We start from the raw sequence: 25,258 nt of genomic DNA on the forward strand, positions 1-25,258 counted from the left end.
TTCACCGCAGCTTCCATTCACAAAGCCACTCAAACTATTTGAGTATAAAAGAGTGGACAGACAGTGTTTAGAAAAGCGATATATTTTTAAAATAATAAAATTATTATAGGCAATAAAATGACGACATGTCACTAAGTGAATCAGGATGGATGTTATACTACTGAGAGTTACATCATTAGTGAGTGCCATGCCAGTGAAGCATTAAAATTTATATTTAATGCTTTCCTCGAGAAAGAACGCTGGTTACTGTCCAAACAGCTCTTGCTTTCTAAAATATCTTCAAGGAGTATAAAACAAAAATCTGTGAGCTGTTTCAATTAGTCTCATAGTCGAGTCATAAACTGCATTAGTAAAGGCAATAAAGACGATAAAAATGTGCTTCTTGTGTTTGGAAAAATAATGTGTCACCTTAACTGAAGCATAACTATGCTCATGTGGACCAGATTTTGTTCTGTAAGTATTTAGCAATTGCTATTCTGATTCAAGTAATATTTATCGTTAAAAACTTGGGGGTTCCCGCAGCATTAGAAAGGAGTTCAATAGTCTCCTTGCACTGCTTGCAACAGATGTGCAAGACAAGTCAAGAGCACGCTCCCTTGATGACGGATGCAAATTTCCTAATCATAAATTCATCAGACGTCTAGCATTGAGTCCAAGTTTAAAATTTGTAGAGGAACTCTGAATATGTGGTCCAAAGCGGCGTCAATGGAAGCGAAAAGGGCTCATTAAGCTGTGAAATGAACCCAAAATAAGCAGAAATCGGAGGAGACAAAATCTATAATCTGGAAGGAATGTGCTGGCGAGCTCAGCAAACATCAAAATACCTGGAAGACCACTGAAGACAACTTAAGTGGATGATCACAGAACCTTTCCCTCAGAGGAAACCAAAGCTTTTTACAACATCCAGCCAGGTCAAGAACTCTACCGAGAAGCTTAGTGGATCATTGTCAAATGCTACAAGAATAAACGGCACAGGGTGAAAATAAGGTGAAAATCACCGATAAAGCAAAAAGTTGAGTTCTACTTTCCCAGAGACACTTAACCCATGAAACCAGCAACTTATATTCCAATCATGTGAAGCCTAGGAACGGTTGTTGGGTGTAAAAGGTGACCCCATTACTTGCTAAGAGTCCATTGGGCCCGCGCCAGTTGGTGCCAGTTGGTGCCAGTTTGCGCCAGTTAGTGCCAGTTTGCGCCAATGCAATTTGCCGTGGCGCCTTGTGTCCCCGATAAGGTGCCTAGTGGCGTTCAGTGGCTCAAACTGCCTCCCAACTGGCTCGTGGTGGCTTGTAACGGGTTTGGCATCCTAGACTCACTTAACCCATGAAACCAGCAACTTATATTCCAATCATGTGAAGACTAGGAACGGTTGTTGGGTGTAAAAGGTGACCCCATTACTTGCTAAGAGTCCACTGGGCCCGCGCCAGTTGGTGCCAGTTTGCGCCAATGCAATTTGCTGTGGCGCCTAGTGGCGTGCAGTGGCTCAAACTGCCTCCCAACTGGCTCGTGGTGGCTTGTAACGGGTTTAGCATCCTAGAGACACTTAACCCATGAAACCAGCAACTTATATTCCAATCATGTGAAGACTAGGAACGGTTGTTGGGTGTAAAAGGTGAGCCTATTACTTGCTAAGAGTCCATTGGGCCCGCGCCAGTTGGTGCCAGTTTGCGCCAGTTTGCGCCAGTTGGTGCCAGTTTGCGCCAATGCAATTTGCTGTGGCGCCTAGTGTCCCCGATAAGGTGCCTAGTGGCATGCAGTGGCTCAAACTGCCTCCCAACTGGCTCGTGGTGGCTTGTAACGGATTTAGCATCCCAGAGACACTTAACCCATGAAACCAGCAACTTATATTCCAATCATGTGAAGACTAGGAACGGTTGTTGGGTGTAAAAGGTGAGCCCATTACTTGCTAAGAGTCCACTGGGCCCGCGCCAGTTGGTGCCAGTTTGCGGCAATGCAATTTGCTGTGGCGCCTAGTGTCCCCGATAAGGTGCCTAGTGGCGTGCAGTGGCTCAAACTGCCTCCCAACTGGCTCGTAGTGGCTTGTAACGGGTTTAGCATCCTAGAGACACTTAACCCATGAAACCAGCAACTTATATTCCAATCATGTGAAGACTAGGAACGGTTGTTGGGTGTAAAAGGTGAGCCCATTACTTGCTAAGACTCCACTGGGCCCACGCCAGTTGGTGCCAGTTTGCTCCAATGCAATTTGCTGTGGCGCCTAGTGTCCCTGATACGGTGTCTAGTGGCGTGCAGTGGCTCAAACTGCCTCCCAACTGGCTCGTAGTGGCTTGTAACGGGTTTGGCATCCTGGCATTACATTGGGCAGGGAATACTGTATGTTGATATCGGAATTGTTTCTAGGGCCAATGGGGTAACTGGTAATCTGCCGCTGAATATCGTCAATATAATAAACTTATTTGTAACCTCCAGAGTCAAATAAAACACATAAGACTTGTAGGATTAAAATGATAACTAAGAAGCTTGTTGCAGGATACAGGAAGTGAATCTGTTTATGCGACGATAACAAATAGAGTGACAGCTGCAGGAAATCTACAGCCATGCAAGTTTTAGTAAACAGTACTTTGGCTTTCCTTCTCTTAGTGCATGTGTCTCACATATTTGTTTACATATGCTTACACCTCAGCCTATTTTTGTAGACCTCTTTGTACCTTACCTGTGGCTTCCATTGGGCTCCACCTTCACATTGTTAGTTTATTTGTTCCTCTGGAGCCTGTTGGAAAATCCTTTCCGTTTTCCCTGTGACAAGAAAGAATAATGTTTAGATGTAGTATTCTCAGGATAAACTCCCCAAGTAAGGAATCAGTAAAGAGAATTCTTATGTTATAATCGGTACAAAATATATATTTTGTCTAAAAGCCAACTCATGTGCTCTTCCTGCATTAATTGTTTAAAAATAGTATACTAAAGCTTATCTAGTGTCCACAGCTGTTTTCTTCCTGTGTGTTTTTTTTGTGCAAAGCAGAGCTGTAAAAAGGGTGTGGAAGAAGGTGACAAAAGCACTGAAACTGCAGAGGGAACATGGTGAGAAACATGCTTTTTCATCTCCTACTACTCCGGTCACTTGGCAATGACCTTTTCACATCTGGCTTAAAGGATGATGGTGCAAAGGTAGGCTTAAGGAAGCGCAATTTGCAAAAAGTCATGCTTAATCTATTCATGTTTTCGACAATGCATATGTTCTGTGATCTTTACAGTACGCACTGATGATGATTAATGTTTGATTTCAAGGAACAATCCTGGAGTAACCAGAACCTATATTCCGTCCCACTGGATTTGGATATAAGGCTGCGAAAACTCGATCTATCCAATAATTTCATCAGACAGTTGCACACACTTAATGTGCTGTATTTGGAGCAGCTGGACTTGAGCGGCAACCAGCTGGAGCTCATCTCCGAAGGGGCGTTTAACAACCTGGCTCTGCTTGAGGAGCTGGATTTGTCTGGAAATGCCCTGAACAACAACCTTGACAGAAACAGCAAAAGCCTCCGATCTCTTGGTCGACTGAAGAGTTTGGACATATCGCTGAACAATCTGGGGGACGAGGCGGCGAAACTGTACCTACAAAACAAATCTTCTCTTGAGAAACTCAGAATGACTGGGAATTCTTTAACAACACTTAAACGCAACTTGTTCAAAGAGAGTCAGAGTCTGAGGAGCATCGCTATTGATGACAATTTGATATCCGCAATTGATGCGGGGTCGTTTGAACTGCTCGCTAAACTAGAGAGCTTACATTTGGCCAAGAATAACCTTGCCCATATCTGTGATTTTAAATTACCACAAGTTAAGTATTTAAACCTAAGTAGAAACTCGATACAGTTCTTTGTTACCGCAGAAGATAACCAAGTGTACAATCTTGAAATTATCGATCTAAGTCATAACAAATTACTTTATTTCCCAATTCTCCCCAAACTGAACCAACTGAAGTATCTATATTTACATCATAACATAATTGGCACCCTAACTTCGGAGGCATCAATGGTATCAGAGGTTAATTCTCTTTACAATGATATCGTAAAGAAGGGCAATGTTAGAATTACAAAGAATTACCTTCACTCAAACTGGAGATTGATGCCATTGATCTATATTGACCTCAGCTATAACCACTTTACATGTTTCCCTCTGGAGACTTTGAGCCTTCTCTCTTCTTTGGAAGGACTAAATTTCAGTTTTAACTGCCTGCAAGAACTCACATGGAATGTTCGGCATGACAGTGAATCCGGACACGACAGGGAACTCTACTTCCCCTCCTTAAAGTACCTGAACATGCAAAGCAACGGACTGGAATCGGTTTCACCGCTCTTTCTACATGCACTCACACAAGTCGAGACAATAAATCTCCAAGACAACTCAGTGAAGCCTTGCGCTCCCGTGAGCCAGCTGCAGAGCTCGACATCACAGCAGCAACCTAACTTTAACTCATCATGTGTAGCCTTTGGAAAATTACGAACCCTCAAGTATCTCAACCTTGAAGACAACGGCATCAGGATCCTTCATGGAAACGCTTTCCAGAAAACCTCTTTGATATCACTCAACCTAGCAAGAAATGTCCATATGGTCATGCAAGTTGGTGCATTGGAGGGCGTGCGGGAAACTTTACAGTCGTTGATGTTGGGTGAAGTAAACATGAACGCTTCTGATTTGTTCCTACCTTGCCTACCGGCGCTTACACATCTGAATATATCCAACAACAATCTAAATGTCTTACCTCGCAGTTTAAGTTGCTCTCCTCTGAGGGAACTCAGCATAAAGAATAATAACTTTCTGTCTTTAAACCAATCATTGATTTTAGCATTATCAACACATCTTGATGCTGTATACATTAGTGGAAATCCCTTTAACTGTTGTGACGCTCATTGGCTAAGGATCCTCAATGAGTCGAGGATCAAACTGCCAGACGTCAATCAAAGCACATGCTTTGCATATAACAACAGAATTCAGATTGGTGAGTATTTGACAAGTTCTTCTCTTTATTGTTCACCACACATAAATGAGATTCACTTGGGAGAAATGATTATCGTTGTTTTGTTTTTAGCTGTCATGATAACAGTGTTGATTATGTTCACCAGACAATTGTGTTGCATCAAAACGTCGTTTGTAGTATGAAATCCACTAGAAAAGCTGTATCAAAGATATGCATGGCGATAAAATTCAACTGACCTGAGTGCAATAAAAATGATATATTTCTTAGCTACTCAACAGTTAATTGATCATTTTAAAATTAGCATCATAATCTCTCCCTTCTGTTGTTTTCTAACTTGCTCAAATTTTCACGGCTGCATCTGTCCAGGACACTGGTGTATGTGAGTGACAGGAAGAAAAGCTCTGACTTGCTTGGGGAAAAGTCATTTTCCACCAAATGCGGTTTACCTGTATAGATCTTAATACCCCAAATACAAGACAACTCATGTCAATTCGGAATTTAAAGTTAAATTACCATACAAAATGTATTACCAGTGGTAGTTTAATACATGGCATGGGTTCATCAAAGCACCTGCTTATTTCTTTTTCGATGAATGCCACCTAAAAAGATGACATTTTTCTTCTTGTACAGAGACATTGTGTTATGCAATTATTTTATTTTGCAACCATGTTTTTATTTTCAAATAAACATTGAAATCAATGGAGAAGGCTTCATTGTGTTGACTGATAGAGACATTAACCTAATGTCTCCATGTGTGTGCAACGTGTTCTGTCTTCTAACTGCTTACACAAGTTGCCTCCTGCTGGCCATTACAAAGAATGACACTTATGCACTATTTGTTAGTCATAGCTTGGATTGTGGCCATGTGTAATTACCAAAATAGTCTGTAAGTAGATTAATACTGACACTATGACTAATTCTGGTGAAATAAAGAGCAGCAACAGAGCTCCAAAGCAAGTCTAGCCAATAAACTAACTACATATTATATGTATATTTGGTAAAAGATTGAACATTGTGACTTTTGGCAGTGTAAAACAAATGAAAAAAATAATGTTTTCAGAGATTTCCTTACAAACATTGTCACTGTAAACAACCATGCTCTTGAGCTTGCAGACACATGCTTCTCATTTGAACATTGATATTCAATATGTTGTGCTGATTCCAGTATTAATGACAAAAAAATGCCAGTATGTGCTTGAGAAAGTGCCCCACCCAATTTCGGGTACTTGATCAAGTAAGCTGCTTGACAAGTCTGTGCAAAGAGAACAGGAAAGGGGACTGTGTTGGTGTAAAATAACGGGAATGTAAGGATCAAATTGTATTCATTCTTCCGTGGTGGTGATTACTGGCGGCTGGCATTCAAAGATATAATAGCCCGTTTACTGATAAACTAGTTAGGACTTGTCATCCATGCCTAATTAAACATAGCTAAACGGGCCTGCACACAAAGCATTGCTGTGTTATTTGTGTGCTAGGTATCTTTTGCTGAGTTGAAAGTAAATGTTTTTGTGACCAAAATATCGTATACGTAACCCAAGCTAATGCTACCGTGCTAGCTAATAGCTAATCACGTCAGTCGACATTGAGCGCAGTTCTTTGATTGACTACAGGTGGAGTACAGTATTGAAAAACATTCAACTAATACGACAGTGTAAAAGTGTATGTGGTCTTTTAATTTAGCCAGTGGAATTATACATATAACATATGTTGCTCAAAGCTGGATACAAGTTATTTGGTGTATTTTCGCTACTTTACCATAGAGGAAGCTAGCGCCTCAGTGCTCACAGCGGGAATCGAACAGCTCGACAACAATGACGGCTCAGGTGCTCCACCTCCACGGACAGCCACATTCTCCCCACAGTCTCCATAAATTACAGATATTTGTCAAAGTTTTGCTCCTGGAAGCCGCTAGGAACAAGCTGGAAAAAGAGCTTCGAATTGTCACCAACAAGGTATGCACGATGTATTTAGCTAGCATCAACTGGTGGTCACGAAGTAGGAATATACGAAAAATGGGTATTAAAACTGTTGTTAGTTATGAGTGTTTTAACCAGTTTTACTGGGCATTTTATGTTGTTACTTTTTACTGTTGAGTCGGAATTTTTTTAGTTTCAAGTACGGCGCTACGGTCGTGAAGACCATTTTTAAACGCATAACGTAGCATTACATTCATTGGCTACATCATAAGTATACTAGCTACCGTCATCTGAACAAATGTCTGTTGTTTTTTTTAGATTAAACTGTTCAATTCAATACAATATCTGTACATTAACTGTTGTGGTGCAGAATTGGACTGCTTCATTGAGATGTGTGTACAATATTTTGTTCATTCTGTTCATATTTTGTTCATTCATAACCACAATAACACAAACAGCTATTAGCCCTCTCATGCAGTGTAGTTGTAAACCACTGTCAAACACAGTTTAACTAGAATAATAAATGCATAGTTAAATGGATTCCTTTCGAACAGTCCATACCCAGCAATATTTTTTTTATAAATGCAGAATGCCTGATAAAAGATTGTGCAGGGTCACCTATTGGCATTTCCACTGAGTGATAGAAGATGGAAGAATTGAAATTTGCCAACCATCCACCTATTTTCTATTCTGCCTGTTGTCATTCGTGTCACAGGTGTGCTGGAGTCTATCCCAGCAGATTTTGACGAGAGACGGCATACACCAGGAACTGGTGACCAGTCTGTCACTGGGTATATTTAGTAGGCTGACCATATTTTGATCACAGAAAATACTAAAAAAAATTTCACATATTACGGCACATGCAGCCCTGCGTATTCAAGGATCAGAATGTGTGCTGATTCTGAAAAATGTGTACATGTTGGCAGGTCTGCATATGCAGCAGAGTGCTGGAACATTATCATCACTTTTTTTAAAATACAATTAAGTTTTTTTCAAAAGGATCCATAGCAGCATATCCCTTGAAAACAGGACATTTGGTGATTATAATAGGCAAACATCAATTACCACCTTTGAACAATTGGACTCTCCATGTTTTTGGAATTTGGGAGGAAGCTGGAATATCTGTAGAAAACTCATGTAAGCATGAGGAAAACATTGAAACTCCACACTAATGTTCAGACATTTAAACCTGCATGCCCGTTATCCAGACATTCAGATGTTTATTAACTTGAACTTATCTGTCCTACAGGCATATGAAGAAGTTGAAGGTTTCTTGATGTCATCTTTTTCAGCAAGTGTCTTCAATGATCTTTTACACATGCTTGATGAGAGATGTCAAACTATAGACAAGCTCTCATCTCTTTTTCAGGACCTGTCACTGCGTGAGTTCAAAAGGTCTTAACACTTAAATGACAGTTGTCATTTACATTCACCTTGTTTTGTCTGAGCACTTCTTTCCTTTGCCTTCCACCTATAGAGCCGCAAGCCCATCTGATGCCTTTCCACAAAAATGGAGTGAGGCGACACCAAGGTCAGCTACTGAGCTTGAAAGGGATCCTTTACGCTGATGCGCTCAGGTTTGGGCCTCTATTGCAGACCTTTATTATGGCCACGTCCATATCCAAAGCAGTCCAGGTGCTTGGAGCCACCCGAAGCCTACAAGAGTTGACAGGATTACTCATTGCCCTGCCCGCAGCAGCCCAGGTGGCTAACATCCCCGATCAAAACAGCTCTGTTGAGACTGTCAACACGCCATATGGCTGTAAGGATGCAGAACAAGAAGCAGACGTTTTGGAGGAGAAATGCCAACCGAAGGATCAGATTGTTCCTCCTGTCCTCAATGAGTGCGCTCAGGTAATCACAAAGACAGCACCGTCATTCATTTGGGGACGTGAAGATGATGGGCGCAGACAACAAACATCTGACCAGGTGCTGCACCTCCTAAGAGCATACTCTAAAACTGTAGGGGTGCTGGAGGTCTCTGTAATGGAGCAGACTGAGCACTCTTCACAGGTCTCGTTGCCCACCATGGAAACGCGGCTTTCTCCTATCAGACAGATGTCACATGGTCAAGTCAACGCCTCACTTCCAAAAACATTGCTTGCAGAAACAGTAAATCAAGCTCCTGTTTTCAGAGTGAAACGGGTCGAGTCAGATGGCTCGCTCACGTACACGTGTATGATTGCAACTGAGACTGAATTGTGGGATTTTGGAGACATCAGCGCAGAGGCGGCACAGGGGAAAGCCAACAACTCTTCTGACAACAAAGACCACAAAGGCACAAAGTCCGAGGAAGAGAAAGCCTGCAAAATTAAAACCCAAACACTCCATTGCACAAATTCTGAAAACGACAATGATTCCACAAGAAAGGCCCGAAGCAATGCTTTCACCATTCCCAAGTTCCAGGTGCGAAGGTTTGAGGAACATGAGGTTGTTGTATCCCACATTGTGAGTCCGAGCAACTTCTACATCCAGCACGCTGACTCCCTCGCCAAACTGCAGGCTCTTGTTACTAAGTAAGTTGTTCAGCACTTTTTCATTCTCATCTAATCTCCCATCTGCTTTTTCTCAGCTTTTTACAGCCCTCACTAATTCCATGATCACATTTACAGAACCTAAAGAGGCATTTATCCTTATTGTTCATTACAGTTCTTTGTAGATTCCACACCCCCTTTTTTTAATATTCCACATGTTTCTGGTTGCCATTATGTTTTTTTTATCCCTCATTTTAAAGCAGCTGTGAAGCCAGTAGTTCATATGCTGAGCAGAACTGCATTCCAGACATCGGAGCCCATGTAATCGCCTGGTTACCTAGGCAAGAACAATGGTGCAGGGCTCAGGTGACAAAGATATGTGGCATGAGCAAAGGTGGGTCTATATTTTTGTTCATGTGGAGGTAACCTCTAGGTGGCAGCAGCACCTCACTTGTCTCTTGGTGGGGACTCATCTCTGTTTTTACTATCCCAAGATGAAATAACTGATGGAGCCAAGGGTGAGACCTCTATCAAAGTGGAGATAAGGAGGTTAGATCATGGCGACACCGCCTGTGTGTCGCTGTGTAATATCAATGAGATGAGTCCAGAAATGGCCGACTTACCACTGCAGTCGATGCAAGTTTCACTGGCTAATGTGAGTAGCTCCTTCTTAATATATTTTTTTTTACAACAATATCACCTTCATGATGTTCCATATGCATGGAAGGTCATCAAAAGCATCAAGACTGTAGTGAGACCACATGTGTGAACTGCACGGATTGGCGTTAATTCTCCATGCTGTTCTGTCAACGGTGCTGAGGCGTAAAAACGGTCTGCAATCACTTTTTGCGACCCACGGCATCTCAGATGAAAGAAAATCCACTGATCCTCAATCTGGTCTGCTTTCTGTCCATATGCTGAAGGCGGAGGCTCAGCAGGCACAACTGCTCACAAAATGACACATTCAACATCATCTAGTGATTATGGTCTAGCCCTCCCCATGCACCAGATCTTTGAGTCTTTTTTTTTTTTTTTTTTTTTTTTTACAATGCCAAGAATGATGCAGCCTGTACTTTATGATTTTAGCTAATAAAAACACATCATATCATGCGACATAGGCTGCGTTCTTACTGCATGGTATAAATCCCATGATTTCAGGTGCCGCTCACATTACTAAAAAATGTGACTTCTAAAAGTGCCAGCTGTTTATGGAAGTAAACATTGCCCCAGTTTGGGCTATGCTTGCTGTGTTAGCGGCAATTACAAGGATTTTGTGTAACGAGAGTCAACATTTTCTTAACCAAATGATTCCACATAGGAGATTAAGAAGAAAGAGGGCAATCATTTTGGCTATGACAGTTTGTGAGAACGATGTCTTACGAGGATTGTGTGGTTGGATGTCAGAGCCAGGCGTGGTGAGACACTGACATAAGCTGCTTAACTAATACTTTTTAAAAATAGTTTTATGATGACAAGAACGTCTGCCTCCCTCTGTGAGTACCTTTTTATTCAAGTCTTGCAATGCAAAGTATGGTTTTCAATGACGTATTAGTCGGATATATGCGACCTGACCGTCCACACTAGTCGATCAGATTCATATCAGATATTGCTACATACGATGCTACAAAAAAGACCTGCAACGTGAACCTGGCCTAACTTTGTTTGGTTAGTGTCCTCAAAATATAATACAATATATCGATAATTGGAATTCATTAATCTGATTAGTTGCACTTAAGTGTCAACAAAGATGGCAAAAATGATGTTTTTTTTTCCTTAATCACACTTCATGCTATTTTCCATCTGTTTCCTCCCATGAGGTGAGTCCTGCAAATGAATCAGACTGGTCTGACGATGCAGTGGAGTGGTTCAGAGCCATGGTGCACGACCGGATCTTCTACGCCAGAATTTACACACAAGGGCCCTGTGTGACTGTTGAGCTTTTCTTGGAAAAGGGGAAGCTTGGAGCTATGAGGTGCTTGAGTTTTAGCATGTCACCAGTAAAACTTTTATTTAAATTTGTTGACATTTTCACATGGTCACAAACATTATGATCCAGGTAAAAGCAGACAAGCATGAGTATACATTCGGGATGTCCCGATCTGATCTTCTGTGGTTTTTAAAGCACTAATGATGGCTTAAGATGCTTACACAGGACTCTATGTAATATATGCCCTGGTTGCATTGTAGGCGAGGCCCCCCATTGTCTTTGCGACTGGCCCAAAATGGACATGCCAAACACAGCCAACTGAAGAATTTCAGTTTAGCCAGGAAAAGTAATGCTCTGATCAAATCTTTTAAGATGCCCCCCCCATCTTCTCCTGGTGCCATTGTAATCTTTGTGTTGTCTCTTGTTTCAGAAGGCAATCAGGTCCAACTGAAGCATAAACAAGACACAGAATGGGAGAAGTACCTCATTTCACGCTACACTCGGCAAGTGATCTAAGTCAAAAAGTGTAACATTTAGTACCATAGTACTTTAGTATAAAGTATGATATGTAAAATTTAATGATGGTGGTGTTGTAAATGGCTATTCTTAAATAAGTGTTAACCACTAGTGTATGAGCATATGCATTTTCTTGTATTACAACCAAATATAATGAATATAAATTGAAGCGTTTGTGTGTTTTATAGAACATTTCTGTTTCAATATGGCGCTTTAAAAAAATATCAAGGCTTCTGTAAAGTGTTAGTGTTCTGCTTTTTTTCCTCAAATTGATTACTTTCAACCCCAGACCTATCAACATGTACACATTTTCTGTACTACGCACGCATTTTGACCGTTGTACACGTTTTGTTGTATTTTGCCAGTGTCCGTTTCGAGTTCTGTCTATGAAACCTGGATGGTGCTCTTGTGTTGAGGCACTAGGATGTGCTGCTTAATAAATCTGGAAAAAAAAGTGAAAGTTATTTCAGATGTTTTTCTTTTGATTTGGATGATTCTAACTAAAACCTAATTCAAATCCCAAATTCAGTATCTCAGAAAATTTCAATTCAATTTCAATTTTTTTAAAAATTATCCATCCATCAATTTTCTTGACCGCATTTCCTCACTAGGGTCAAGGGTATGCTGGAGCCTATCCTAGCTGACTTGGGCGGGACACGGGGTACAAGCTGTACCAATCACAGGACACAAACAATCATTCACATTCATACTTACGGACAATTTAGAGGCACCCATTTACCTAAAGTGCATGTTTGGGGAGAACATGCAAACTCCACACAGAGATTCCCAAGCGGAGATTTGACGCGATTTATGAACATGTACAATTCTCAATATTTGGTTGGTGTTCCTATTGCCGGAATTACTGCAGTAGTACGGCGTGGCATGGAGTTCATCAGTCAATGGCACTCAATACGCAAGGTTGCTCTGATCGTTGGCCTTCAGTTTTTCTACATTTTTGGGTCTGGAATATCGCATTTCTCTCTTAACAATAATACTCCATAGATTTTCTATGCGGTTGAGGTCAGGTGGCCAATTAAAGATAGGTCTAAAACTGACCTTGGACCCCCGAAAACACAGACGGATGACATTTTGGCACCCTAAACCACATCACGTTTGAAGGGGTGCTATGTTATCCGCCTGTCCCAGTCAGTCGGCAATACTGTATGTAGGCTTATGCATGGACAATCCCCATTAAACATTACATTGGTAGTATGAAACCATAAAAATCAATGCATTTACACACTTTCAAAGTTGGAGTTACGGCTCATATGGGTCTGTTAAGGTTAAAACTAGAGATGTGACAATAGCTGCCAAAAGGTGACAATTTTTTTTCAAAATACCAACAAGTGTTGGCCGGAGTTGAAGAGTTCATATATCTCCATAACTCGTGCATCCTGTCCGTGACAGCGGCTCAGGTCAAAGGCCTTCTTCAGCCTCCTGCCCTCACACAAACACAATAAATAATGTGTCATGGTCCGGGGCGCTTTGTGTCCACACAGATTCCTGGTAGTAGGCGGAAATCGAGGCGTTTGATCTGAAAGAGTCTTGTTGCAGCCCCATAAAGGATCCCTTTGTATGTAAATTGTTTGTCCGAGACCATATGACCACTACGGTGCAGGGCACTGGCTTGTGGCGGAGGAAGGATTAGCATTTTCCCAACGCATGGTGTTTCTCGGCACAGTCTTTTGGTTTGCTTATAAAAATATCAATTTAATTCATTTTGTCCTGCTTTGTACACTTAGTGTGTACCACCACAGCTGCAGGTAAAATGACTAATTTGTGTGACACACTAACTCTTTAAGAAGACTTAAGGGGTTTAAGTGATACCTAATCGTCAACTATAATTAATGAAGGTCATATTTTGACTTGTGAAATTGCTGGTTTAAAGTAAAACAGTTGTCTTTCACTTGTGTGGTTGCATTTGTGGAGGAATTTTGTCGCCGTTCTGTCGGGAACTGGTCTGTCGATCCGTTTGGGAGTTGAGTATTAATACAGGGCGAGCGCATCACGTGGTTGAGCGGCTGTTTCTCAATTGGCTTCCACCTGTTGCGTCTTGTGACGGTGTATGATGTTAGGCCATCGCCCCTGCTTTTATACAACAATGCACCACTGGGCATTTCCTGTGTGTTGCCATATTGCCAAGGAATTGGTCAGTATGGGGACGTTTGGATGTGGCGCTGCTTACGCCGCTTGCACGGCCGGCTAATCCTGGTAAAGTGTCAAACTTTTTAATAATTATGTTTCTGGCTATCAAAGGCTATATTTTGAAAAGTTGATCTTGGATGTGAATATTTATTACGATATGTTTTGTTTTTCAGCCCTGGAGTCGAAAATGAACTGGGGGTCCTTCTATGCCGTGATCAGCGGCATAAACCGGCACTCAACAGGCATCGGACGTATTTGGCTCTCCGTCATCTTCATTTTCCGCATCTTCGTCCTGGTGGTTGCGGCGGAGAGCGTTTGGGGAGACGAGAAATCCGGCTTCACCTGCAACACCCAGCAACCCGGCTGCAACAGCGTCTGCTACGACCAGTTCTTCCCCATCTCGCACATCCGCTTGTGGTCTCTGCAACTCATCCTGGTCTCCACGCCTGCTCTCCTGGTGGGCATGCATGTTGCCCATCGCCGCCACATTGATAAGAAGACCCTAAAACGGGCAGGGCGGAACAGCCCGAAAGAACTAGAGCATATCAAGAACCAGAAGTTTCGAATCACCGGAGCACTTTGGTGGACCTACATGATCAGCATCATCTTCCGAATCATCTTTGAGGTTGCTTTTCTCTACATATTCTACATGATCTACCCAGGTTTTAGGATGGTACGCTTGGTGAAGTGTGACTCGTACCCGTGCCCCAACACCGTGGACTGCTTTGTGTCCAGACCCACAGAGAAAACCATCTTCACTGTCTTCATGCTGGCGGTGTCCGGAGTGTGCGTGCTTCTCAACTTGGCCGAGGTGGTGTACCTCATCGGTCGGGCATGCAAACGCTGCCTTCGCCGTTCTGAGGAAGAATCCAAAGTTGACTGGATGAGTCAGAAATTGTCTACGTATAAAATGCGATCAATCAGCTGATAGAAACTACTAAAAATCCGCAGAGCATGTGACTCTGTATTTGTACTACACTATTATTTATATCATGTCAAATAATGTATTATATTTACTTTTACTTATGTTTTAACTGTGTATAAACGAATGAATGTTGTATTTTAACGTATCTTTTACTCTGTTTACTTGTTTTTTATTCGACTCAATTTTTCTTTAAAGGGTCTTTGAGTATTTTGAAAAGCGCTATACAAATATTATTATTATTATTATATATACGCTACACATTTATTCAACCGTTTTTTCTCGTCAGTTATTAACTGACACAAGCTGTATCTGCTATTGAATCTTGAGGACATACTTGGGATTCACGTACTTTAAATTATTAAAATACCACAATACCGGTATCTATTTGAGAAAATATATCTACAGTAAACCTCGGATATATCGGACTCGGATATATCGGAAATTCGCTCACAACGGACAGATAAAAAAGAAGCAATTTTTCTGTAATGCATTTCCAATAAAAATTCATTGCATATATCGGATTTTTTTATAACGGATTTCGCCTATTTCGGACAAAATCTCCAGTCCCGTTCCAATGCATTTCCATTAAATTTCCCTCGCATATATCGGATGGCCGCATCGTGGCACTCCAATTCGCCGAATCGTGACAGGCCGCTATACAACGTCATTTGCAGCGTTTGCAGCGTTGCCTGCGCGTCCAGGTACATTGGAAACATAGTCAAGGAAGTGCCTTTTTATAACGGAGAAAATCCGATTTACGCATATACCGGATATAAATCCGATATATGCGTAAAACGGACATTTTCCGGTATACGCATATAACGGATTTCGCTTATATCGGACAAAACCAGTGGGAACAATTGAATCCGATATATCCGAGGTTTACTGTACTTTTAAATGGTTTTACTGTTTAAAACATCAGTTCAGTGTGTTTAAACTAAAAAAAGCATATAGAAATTGAACACTTCATTAAACACATTTTAATGATACTTTTTATTTTAACTATTCAAGAGACTTTTCCTTTATGGTACACTGGTGATCATGTGCAGTTGTGTTAAAAAAATATAAATACATAAGTGTGCTTTTGAGGAATATTTACTCGGTTTGACTCTGAGTGGTGCGATCCTACTGTAATGATTTAATAATGTGCTAAACACCGTAAAGCGCTTCTGACATATTGTATGTGTTTGCGTGTTGTAAAACTATGTTAACTATGCATAGATGCATATTTCAATAGCCGTTCATGCAAAGTAAATATGATCCGCATCTGTCCATTATTCAACATGGGTGCTATGTTTCATATGTTTCAACTCAAATGCTGACTTTTCTGAATAGTACATGTACTATGTACTGTACATGCATTATCTGCATGATTTTAAAAGGTTACTAAAATTAATATACTGTATAAGTGACACAGTTCATGAATAAAGTAAGAATTTGGTTCATTTCCTGACTTATTTGTTCCTGTTCCTTTCATTCCAATGCGAGGATGCAAATGGACACTCATCTCCAAACCATGCCCTCCATGATAGGAGAAGACCCCCCTCTCTTGTGCTATATTTAGAAACAAGGACCACTTGTAGCTGGAACATCATTGGCCAGTTGACTTGTCAGTCACAAACAACCAACCTAGTAGACAGGCTTTAATAGTTTACATTCAAGTACACACTGTGCCAAATTTAACCATGGAGGTGGGGGGGCGGATATGGTCGGGAGCGTGTCCAGCAGCGTGTTGTGGTCAGTGGAAGAACATCGGTGGGATGGTCCTAGATCTTTCCTGAGCTGGACGGGGAGAAGTTGACTTTTCCCGTCCATTCAAGGGCATTGCTGAAGGACTCCAAAGATCACGCTTAAACCCACAAAGGCCCGTCAGCACGGGGTAGCCGGCCTCATGGACGCTGGAAAACACGTAGGCGTTCAATACAAGGGATGTATCAGCTGATAAAGGTGAGTTTAACGTCTAAATTTCCATTCCGTATCTGAACACCATTATCCAGACTAATCGAGGTCCTGACATGACTAATATTATTCCAGTTGTACCAATACGAACATCAACACCGTCATAGCTGGTGTTTCATTTCACTCAATGCACAAGATCGTGTTGCCCAACCAAGGGGGCCACGACTTGCAGGATCATGACTGGAACCCGCCTTTCCCTGTCTACACATGCCAAATATATACTCTGTTAAAGTAAATATAATCCTGTTGGGGTCCACGTGGAATAAGCCAGTCGTCGGTGTAACACTCTGCCTCATGAGACTCATTTGCTGTAATGTAATGCTTTGCTTGGTAAGGCATTACTTACTGTAAATTTTATTATTATTATTATTATTTTACCTGTGTAATTGACACTATATGGATAAAAGTAATTAAAAAATACAAAGCTGGTCATTGATGGGCCTAAGATGGCCTGGTTTTAGGTCAGGTTCTTTCACATAAACACATCCAAATACTGTAGTCATCCATCTTTACAGGGAAATCCTGATTTATACACAATTCTGGAACCAAAAAATTAAGAAGTAAGTCCTGATTATTGATTTGATTATTATTATTATTATTAAAAACCATTCATTCATTAATTCATTCATTTTCTACCGCTTACCTCATGAGGGTTGAAGGCGTGCTGGAGTCTATCCCAGCTGTCTTCGGGGTGAAAGGCGGGGTACACCCTGGACTGGTTGCCAGCCAATCACAGGGCACATATAGGCAAACAACCATTCACACTCACATTCATACCTATGGACAATTTGGAGTCGCTAATTAACCTAGCATGCACGGGGAGAACATGCAAACTTCACACAGAAACGGCTGAGGGTGGAATTGAACTCGGGTCTTCTAGCTGTGAGGCCTCCGTGCTAACCACTCGTCCGCCGTGCATCCCATGATCATTTATAATAATAGAAATACTTGGAATATTCTCATTTGTAATGAAGTATTATTATTCAAGTGGTCCCCCTGGACTAGATTATTGTTATTACTATGACAAGTAGTAGTAGTACAGTAGTATCTTTATATTAAATCACATATAATCCTATTTTATATTTCAAGAATTCTCTTGTAATGTATTTATTTTCGATCAATTAAATCACTTCCAGCTGCACAGTGGTCGAGTGGTTAGTGCGCAGACCTCACAGCTAGGAGACCAGGGTTCAATTCCACCCTCGGCCATCTCTGTGTGGAGTTTGCATGTTCTCCCCGGTTTTCTCCGGGTACTCCGGTTTCCTCCCACATTCCAAAAAAAAAAACATGCTAGGTTAATTGGCGACTCCAAATTGTCCATAGGTATGAATGTGAGTGTGAATGGTTGTTTGTCTGTAAGTGCCCTTTGATTGGCTGAGGTGTACCCCACCTCTTGCCTGAAGACAGCTGGGATAGGCTCCATCACTCCCTGCGACCCTTGTGAGGAAAAGCAGTAGAAAATGAATGAATGAATAAACCACTTCCACACAGAAATCCCTCAAAATGTTCAAAAAAGTTCACACTCGGTATACGGTTTCACACAGATTCTGTTCCCACTTTGATACTACCGCCAAAAATTACGAAATTGCGGCTTCTTTGTCCGTACACGGAATGAACAACAGAAAGTTACTTTGGTTCCTTCAAATGTTTTTTGGACTAAACAGTCTTCCTAATTCTTCCAGTCCTAGCTGTGCACGGACATAGACCATGGGGGACTGGAACCTGTTGGGAAAGCTCTTGGAAAAAGCCCAGGAGCACTCCACCGTGGTGGGCAAGGTGTGGCTCACGGTCCTTTTCATCTTCCGCATCCTGATTCTCAGCGCGGCTACGGAGAAGGTGTGGGGCGACGAGCAGTCGGGCTTCACCTGTGACACCAAGCAGCCCGGTTGCGAGAACGTATGCTACGACATCACTTTCCCCATCTCTCACGTTCGATTCTGGGTACTGCAGATTATTTTCGTATCCACGCCGACGCTGATCTACCTTGGCCACATATTGCATCTGGTACGCATGGAGGAGAAGCAGAAGGAGAAGGAGCAAACGCAGCATCCAGTCGTTGTGGATGCCCACAAGCACAAAAAGCCTCTCATGAGAGACGACAAAGGCCGAGTGCGCCTGCAGGGGGAGCTTTTGCGCACATATGTCTTCAATGTCATTTTTAAGACGCTCTTTGAAGTGGGCTTCATTGTGGCTCAGTACCTTTTGTACGGATTTGAGCTGAAGCCCATGTACACATGTGACAGGCCGCCGTGCCCCAACGCGGTCAACTGCTACATCTCCCGTCCCACTGAGAAAACCATTTTTATTATTTTCATGCTGGGCGTGGCCGCTGTTTCTCTCTTTCTTAACCTCATTGAGATCTATCACCTGGGCTTCACCAAGTGCCGCCAGGGCATCACCTTTAAAAGACGAAACCGGTCACCTGACAGCATCCCAAAGGAGCCGAGTGACACGGGAGTGACGCCGCCGACTTATGACGAGTACTTCCACGAACATCGCCCGCCGAGCTACAACCTCTCGTCTCCGTGTGAGGGCGCCGATTCTTCCTTCCACCCCTGTCACAGTAAAGCGGCTTCCAAACAAAACAAGGACAACTTAGCGGCGGAAAGGAGCAGCAGCAAGACAGAGGAATGTGACCTCAAAGGGAAGAAGCCAGCGGGGTCGGCCCCCGGGACGCCCACGCAGGCCAGGCCGGGCCGCGGTGTCAAACACACCAACAACAAGACGAGAATAGATGACCTGAAGATATGAGGTTTCTCAGTCTGGAGGGTCTTACATGGCTGTGAAGGGATTGGATTCATTCCGTAGGTGACGTTCGAGGTCCTCACAAAAGTTGTTTTTGTTTGGGAAAGGGGTTTGTTGTAGTGGGAATCATGGACGTCACTATAAGTCTATGTTAGGGTGGCTGGAAGTTCCTAAGACCGACAATAAGGTACTCGCTTTACAATACGGTACACAAAATACAGTAGTTACTGAGGAACTAATAAATACTTGCTCACGGGGCAACAAAACAAAAACACATCCACAGCAAGTTAACGCATCACATAAATCAACAGTAAACATAACACTGAACTTCAAAATGTGATTTTCCAAATGCCCTCAAGGCATGCTGGGAAGTTACCAAGCACTACCAAGCATACCTTGCGGAATACAGTAGTTGGGTTAAAAAAAATTGCCATCTATGTATAGGGCGGCGTCAAGTAGAATGATATACTTGCTCACGGAGCAACAAAACAAAAACACATCCACAGCAAGTTAACGCATCACATAAATCAACAGTAAACATAACACTGAACTTCAAAATGTGATTTTCCAAATGCCCTCAAGGCATGCTGGGAAGTTCAGCGCTACCCAGCATACCTTGCGGTGGGAATATATGGGTGTTTAGAAATGCACAGTGGGCCACATTAAGACTTGTGGTGGGTCTGACGTGGCCCACAGGCCGCAGTTTGTCCATCCCTGTTCTAAAGCGTTACTCAGTGGTACCTCGGGTTTTATGCAATTTTGGGTGGCTGGAAGTTCCTAAGACCGACAATAAGATACTCGCTTTACAATAAGGTACACAAAATACAGTAGTTATTGAGGAACTTTCTTGACATGTGGGTCACAATGGGTTAAAAAAAATTGCCATCTATGTATAGGGCGGCATCAAGTAGAATGATATACTTGCTCACGGAGCAACAAAACAAAAACACATCCACAGCAAGTTAACACATCGCATAAATCAACAGCTAAACATAACACTGAACTTCAAAATGTTATTTCCAAATGCCCTCAAGGCATGCTGGGAAGTTCAGCGCTACCCAGCATACCTTGCGGCGGGAATATATGGGTGTTTAGAAATGCACAGTGGGCCACATTAAGACTTGTGGTGGGTCTGACGTGGCCCACAGGCCGCAGTTTGTCCATCCTTGTTTTAAAACGTTACTCAGTGATACCTCGGGTTTTGAGCAATTTTGGGTGGCTGGAAGTTCCTAAGACCGACAATAAGGTACTCGCTTTACAAAAAGGTACACAAAATATAGTAGTTACTGTGGAACTTTCTTGACATGTGGGTCACAATGGGTTAAAAAAAAATTGCCATCTACGTATGTATAGGGCGGCATCAAGCAGAATGATATACTTGCTCACGGAGCAACAAAACAAAAACACATCCACAGCAAGTTAACGCATCGCATAAATCAACAGCTAAACATAACACTGAACTTCAAAATGGGATTTTCCAAATGCCCTCAAGGCATGCTGGGAAGTTCAGAGCTACCCAGCATACCTTGCGGCGGGAATATATGGGTGTTTAGAAATGCACAGTGGGCCAGATTAAGACTCGTGGTGGGTCTGACGTGGCCCACAGGCCGCAGTTTGTCCATCCCTGTTCTAAAGCGTTACTCAGTGGTACCTCGGGTTTTGAGCAATTTTGGGTGGCTGGAAGTTCCTAAGACCGACAATAAGGTACTCGCTTTACAAAAAGGTACACAAAATACAGTAGTTGGGTTAAAAAAAATTGCCATCTATGTATAGGGCGGCATCAAGCAGAATTATATACTTGCTCACGGAGCAACAAAACAAAAAACACATCCACAGCAAGTTAACGCATCACATAAATCAACAGCTAAACAGCTAAACATAACACTGAACTTCAAAATGTTATTTCCAAATGCCCTCAAGGCATGCTGGGAAGTTCAGCGCTACCCAGCATACCTTGCGGCGGGAATATATGTGTGTTTAGAAATGCACAGTGGGCCAGATTAAGACTCATGGTGGGTCTGAAGTGGCCCACAGGCCGCAGTTTGTCCATCCCTGTTCTAAAGCATGACTCAATGGTACATCGGGTTTTGTGCAATTTTTCCCATAAGAAATAATGTAAATCCCATTAATCTGTTCCAGGCACCCAAAATATGAAAAAAATTAATTTTACAGATAACAATTATTGTTTTACATACAGAAAACAATGTGAAATACACATAAATTAGGACTGAAATGAGTGTCGTGTGTTGGGTATCAATAAAACAGATAGATAGTTGTCTAGTTACACAGCATAAATCATGCACATGGCATGACTTCCTGTTCAGTGCAAAGTAACCTTCAAAATAAAAGAATGTCAGCATTCACCTGAATTTTCCTACAGTTATGCTATGCAAAATTTTCACCCACAAGTTTTAAGTTAATGTCAGACATACTACAGTAAGATATTGTAGTAGTACATTTTTGTCGGAAAAGGTAACCTAGCAAACCTAGCGACCAAAACCCCCCAGCTGTCAAACTTAGTGACGTCCCTGGTGTGAATGGTGCAATATTCTTTCCACCATTGCCAATGAGCAATGAAGTAGAAGTATGCTCAGGTTTTTGTTAAAACTCCACACAAAAACTTTTGAGAACCAAATCCACGGGTTCAGTTTTGGACCTGAAACAAGTGAAAGAGTACTTCATCAACATCCAGCGTAGATGTGAGGCTTGTGCAATGTTGTGAAATACCTGGCACTCATGAAACCAGCGTATCCAATTCCAGGACGTGCCTCAAGAGAGGCTGCATTCGTCTCAGGAGTTTCCATATTTGTATTGTCTCTTTCACGTGCACTGTAATAACATTCAAAGTACAACTGTTTCTATGTTGTGTTTTTATCATTTGATTATACTTGGTACTTATACTTGATGACAATGTTCTTTGGGAAAGAGTATCCTGAAATAAACTTGTCTTAAATTTGTCATTTAGTACCATAGTTGGAGACGTACTTAAGGGATAGTAACTTTTCTGTGTGTTCTAAAGATATACAAACAGCTAAAAAAGTGGCAGCTAAGAATGCTTCATTAACATGAATTGATAATTTTCTACCACTTCCTCACAAGGAGTGAGGGCTGCTGGAGCCTATCCCAGCTGTCTTCAGGCGAAAGGCATGGTACACCCTGGACTGGTCGCCAGCCAATCACAGGGCACATATAGACAAACAACCATTCACACTCACATTCATACCTATGGACAATTTGGAGTTGCTAATTAACCTAGCATGTTTTTGGAATGTGGGAGGAAAACCGTAGTACCTGGAGATAGTGGAATTGAACTCAGGGCTCCTAGCTGTGTGGCCTACGTGCTAACCACTCGACCACCGTGCAGCCCATTATTACTGATATTAACACATTCATTCATTCATTTTCTACCGCTTTTCCTCATGAGGGTCGCGGGGGTGCTGGAGCCTATACCAGCTGTCTTCGGGCGAGAGGCGGGGTACACCCTGGACTGGTCGCCAGCCAATCACAGGGCACATATAGACAAACAACCATTCACACTCACATTCATACCTATGGACAATTTGGAGTCGCTAATTAACCTAGCATGTTTTTGGAATGTGGGAGGAAAACCGTAGTACCCGGAGATAGTGGAATTGAACTCAGGGCTCCTAGCTGTGTGGCCTACGTGCTAACCACTCGTGCACCGTGCAGCCCATTATTACTGATATTAACACATTCATTCATTCATTTTCTACCACTTTTCCTCATGAGGGTCGCGGGGGTGCTGGAGCCTATCCCAGATGTCTTTGAGCGAGAGGCGGGGTACACCCTGGACTGGTGGCCAGCCAATCACAGGGCACATATAGACAAACAACCATTCACACTCACATTCATACCTATGGACAATTTGGAGTCGCCAATTAACCTAGCATGTTTTTGGAATGTGGGAGGAAACCGGAGTACGCGGAGATGGTGGAATTGAACTCGGGGCTCCTAGCTGTGTAGCCTATGTGCTAACCACTCGACCACCGTGCAGCCAATTATTGCTGATATTAACACATATTACACCAAAGAACTACTTTTCTGGAGTAGTGACACCTCGCCACACCGTTTAGCGTAGGAGTATGGAAAAGCACCCAGAAAGGAAGTTCCGGTAAAACTTAAAATGACCAAAGTAGTACCAAAAGTACTTTAAGTATTATATGTTTTCACCTGTTAATACATGGTCACATCATGTACTGTACATACAAAAATAAAAACCTAGTTGGAAGTTTTTGGAGGCTCTACTTTTGTGAGAAGAGTTTTCATGACATCATTAAGGAAGAAGATGACCCTGCCTTGTGCCATTAGTGCGGGGCGTCAAACTCATTTGGTTTACTTAAACAATACAACTACAATGCAATTTTTTTTTGGGGGGGGGGGTCAGTGATAGCGAGAGTGAGTCATCACACGATCGTCCGAACATATTGCACACGTGTGCATACCCACACGTGTACTCATTGAGCTCATCCAGGAAATCACCTTGGTACTTCTGGTATATAAAAGGAAAAAAGCTTGTAAATGAGTTAATAGCATAGCATGTTCATGACGACAAAGCTTTCACACGCCTCCTGCCTGGTGTGATAACAATTTCCCTCTTAACACTTGACGTCCAGGAAAGAGGAAATGCGTGTGAGTTGCAACATAAATGTACTAAAAACAAATCCACATCATTAAGATTTCAGCCGTCTTGGCGTGTGGATGCTTTTGGTGGAACGAGAAACACATTTTGCAGCATTTGTCCAAATAAAGATAGAACATTTGGTGGTTTTTGGCAGTCGGTTCAGAAGAGCTCTCCTGTTACATAGAGAATCTTTGATGACCGTTTTTGCAGTATCTTCTGTCATGTTGAGGATCTTTGACCTACACTTTTGCAGAACTTCCTTTAAATACACTCTCACGGCATTGAATCGATCAGAGTATTTATTCTGTAAGGTAGAAGTACCATTACTATTACTAATAGTACTACAGTACTATTCCCAACCAAGAATAGTTTCACTTTCGTGGTGCAAAATAAACAGCAGGGCCTCCTTTCATTTTGAGGATCTTTGACCTGCATTTTTGCATTTGGTCCAACAGTGTCCTCCTGTCATATAGATGATCTTTGACAAGCGTTTTTAGCAGTGGGTCCTTAAAACAGGATCACACTCCTGTCATATAGGTGATCTTTGACAAGCATTTTTCTTTTGCAGTAGGTCTTTAAAACAGGACAGACTCCTGTCATATAGATGATCTTTGACAAGCATTTTTCTTTTGCAGTAGGTCCTTACAGTAGCACACTCTTGTCACATATATGATCTTTGACAAGCATTTTTCTTTTGCAGTAGGTCCTTAAAAACAGGAGCGCACTCCTGTCATATAGATGATCTTTGACAAGCATTTTTCTTTTGTACTAGGTCCTTAAAAACAGGAGCGCACTCCTGTTTTATAGATGATCTTTGACAAGCATTTTTCTTTTGCATTAGGTCCTTAAAACAGGATCAGACTCCTGTCATATAAAAGATCTTTGACAAGTATTTTTCTTTTGCAGTAGGTCCTTACAGTAGCACACTCTTGTCACATACATGATCTTTGACAAGCATTTTTCTTGAGCAGTAGGTCCTTAAAAACAGTAGCGCACTCCTGTCTTATAGATGATCTTTGACGAGCATTTTTCTTTTGCAGTAGGTCCCTAAAACAGGATCAGAC

At 42.0% G+C, this 25,258-nt stretch overlaps 3 protein-coding genes across 3 annotated transcripts; all 3 read left to right on the forward strand.

Annotated features, from left to right (window-relative positions):
* The first annotated feature begins 3,000 nt into the window (after positions 1 to 3,000).
* On the forward strand, positions 3,001 to 5,571 carry LOC131110497 (transforming growth factor beta activator LRRC32-like). Its single transcript, XM_058063675.1, has 2 exons — positions 3,001 to 3,129; positions 3,250 to 5,571. The coding sequence occupies exons 1-2, from the start codon at positions 3,040 to 3,042 to the stop codon at positions 5,125 to 5,127; spliced, it is 1,968 nt and encodes a 655-aa protein (XP_057919658.1). The 5' UTR covers positions 3,001 to 3,039; the 3' UTR covers positions 5,128 to 5,571.
* A 787-nt stretch (positions 5,572 to 6,358) lies between these two features.
* On the forward strand, positions 6,359 to 16,253 carry LOC131110660 (uncharacterized). Its single transcript, XM_058063945.1, has 10 exons — positions 6,359 to 6,897; positions 8,111 to 8,243; positions 8,339 to 9,377; positions 9,596 to 9,729; positions 9,830 to 9,990; positions 11,153 to 11,307; positions 11,523 to 11,608; positions 11,693 to 11,765; positions 13,922 to 13,989; positions 14,097 to 16,253. The coding sequence occupies exons 1-10, from the start codon at positions 6,757 to 6,759 to the stop codon at positions 14,849 to 14,851; spliced, it is 2,745 nt and encodes a 914-aa protein (XP_057919928.1). The 5' UTR covers positions 6,359 to 6,756; the 3' UTR covers positions 14,852 to 16,253.
* Positions 16,254 to 16,642: 389 nt separating this feature from the next.
* On the forward strand, positions 16,643 to 22,465 carry LOC131110593 (gap junction alpha-3 protein-like). Its single transcript, XM_058063835.1, has 2 exons — positions 16,643 to 16,795; positions 18,490 to 22,465. The coding sequence occupies exon 2, from the start codon at positions 18,515 to 18,517 to the stop codon at positions 19,556 to 19,558; it is 1,044 nt and encodes a 347-aa protein (XP_057919818.1). The 5' UTR covers positions 16,643 to 16,795; positions 18,490 to 18,514; the 3' UTR covers positions 19,559 to 22,465.
* Positions 22,466 to 25,258: the final 2,793 nt, after the last annotated feature.

Source organism: Doryrhamphus excisus, chromosome 23, assembly GCF_030265055.1.
Source record: "Doryrhamphus excisus isolate RoL2022-K1 chromosome 23, RoL_Dexc_1.0, whole genome shotgun sequence".
In the NCBI taxonomy this organism is placed as follows: domain Eukaryota; kingdom Metazoa; phylum Chordata; class Actinopteri; order Syngnathiformes; family Syngnathidae; genus Doryrhamphus; species Doryrhamphus excisus.

What these genes read in the sequence shown, in the direction of transcription:
- LOC131110497 (XM_058063675.1), top strand. Translation starts at nt 3,040, where the DNA reads ATGGTGAGAAACATGCTTTTTCATCTCCTACTACTCCGGTCACTTGGC. An exon ending in TAAAGGATGATGGTGCAAAG is followed by an intron (nt 3,130 to 3,249) that starts GTAGGCTTAAGG and finishes TTTGATTTCAAG; the next exon opens with GAACAATCCTGGAGTAACCA.
- LOC131110660 (XM_058063945.1), top strand. Translation starts at nt 6,757, where the DNA reads ATGACGGCTCAGGTGCTCCACCTCCACGGACAGCCACATTCTCCCCAC. An exon ending in TTCGAATTGTCACCAACAAG is followed by an intron (nt 6,898 to 8,110) that starts GTATGCACGATG and finishes TCTGTCCTACAG; the next exon opens with GCATATGAAGAAGTTGAAGG. An exon ending in TTTCAGTTTAGCCAGGAAAA is followed by an intron (nt 11,609 to 11,692) that starts GTAATGCTCTGA and finishes CTCTTGTTTCAG; the next exon opens with AAGGCAATCAGGTCCAACTG.
- LOC131110593 (XM_058063835.1), top strand. Translation starts at nt 18,515, where the DNA reads ATGGGGGACTGGAACCTGTTGGGAAAGCTCTTGGAAAAAGCCCAGGAG.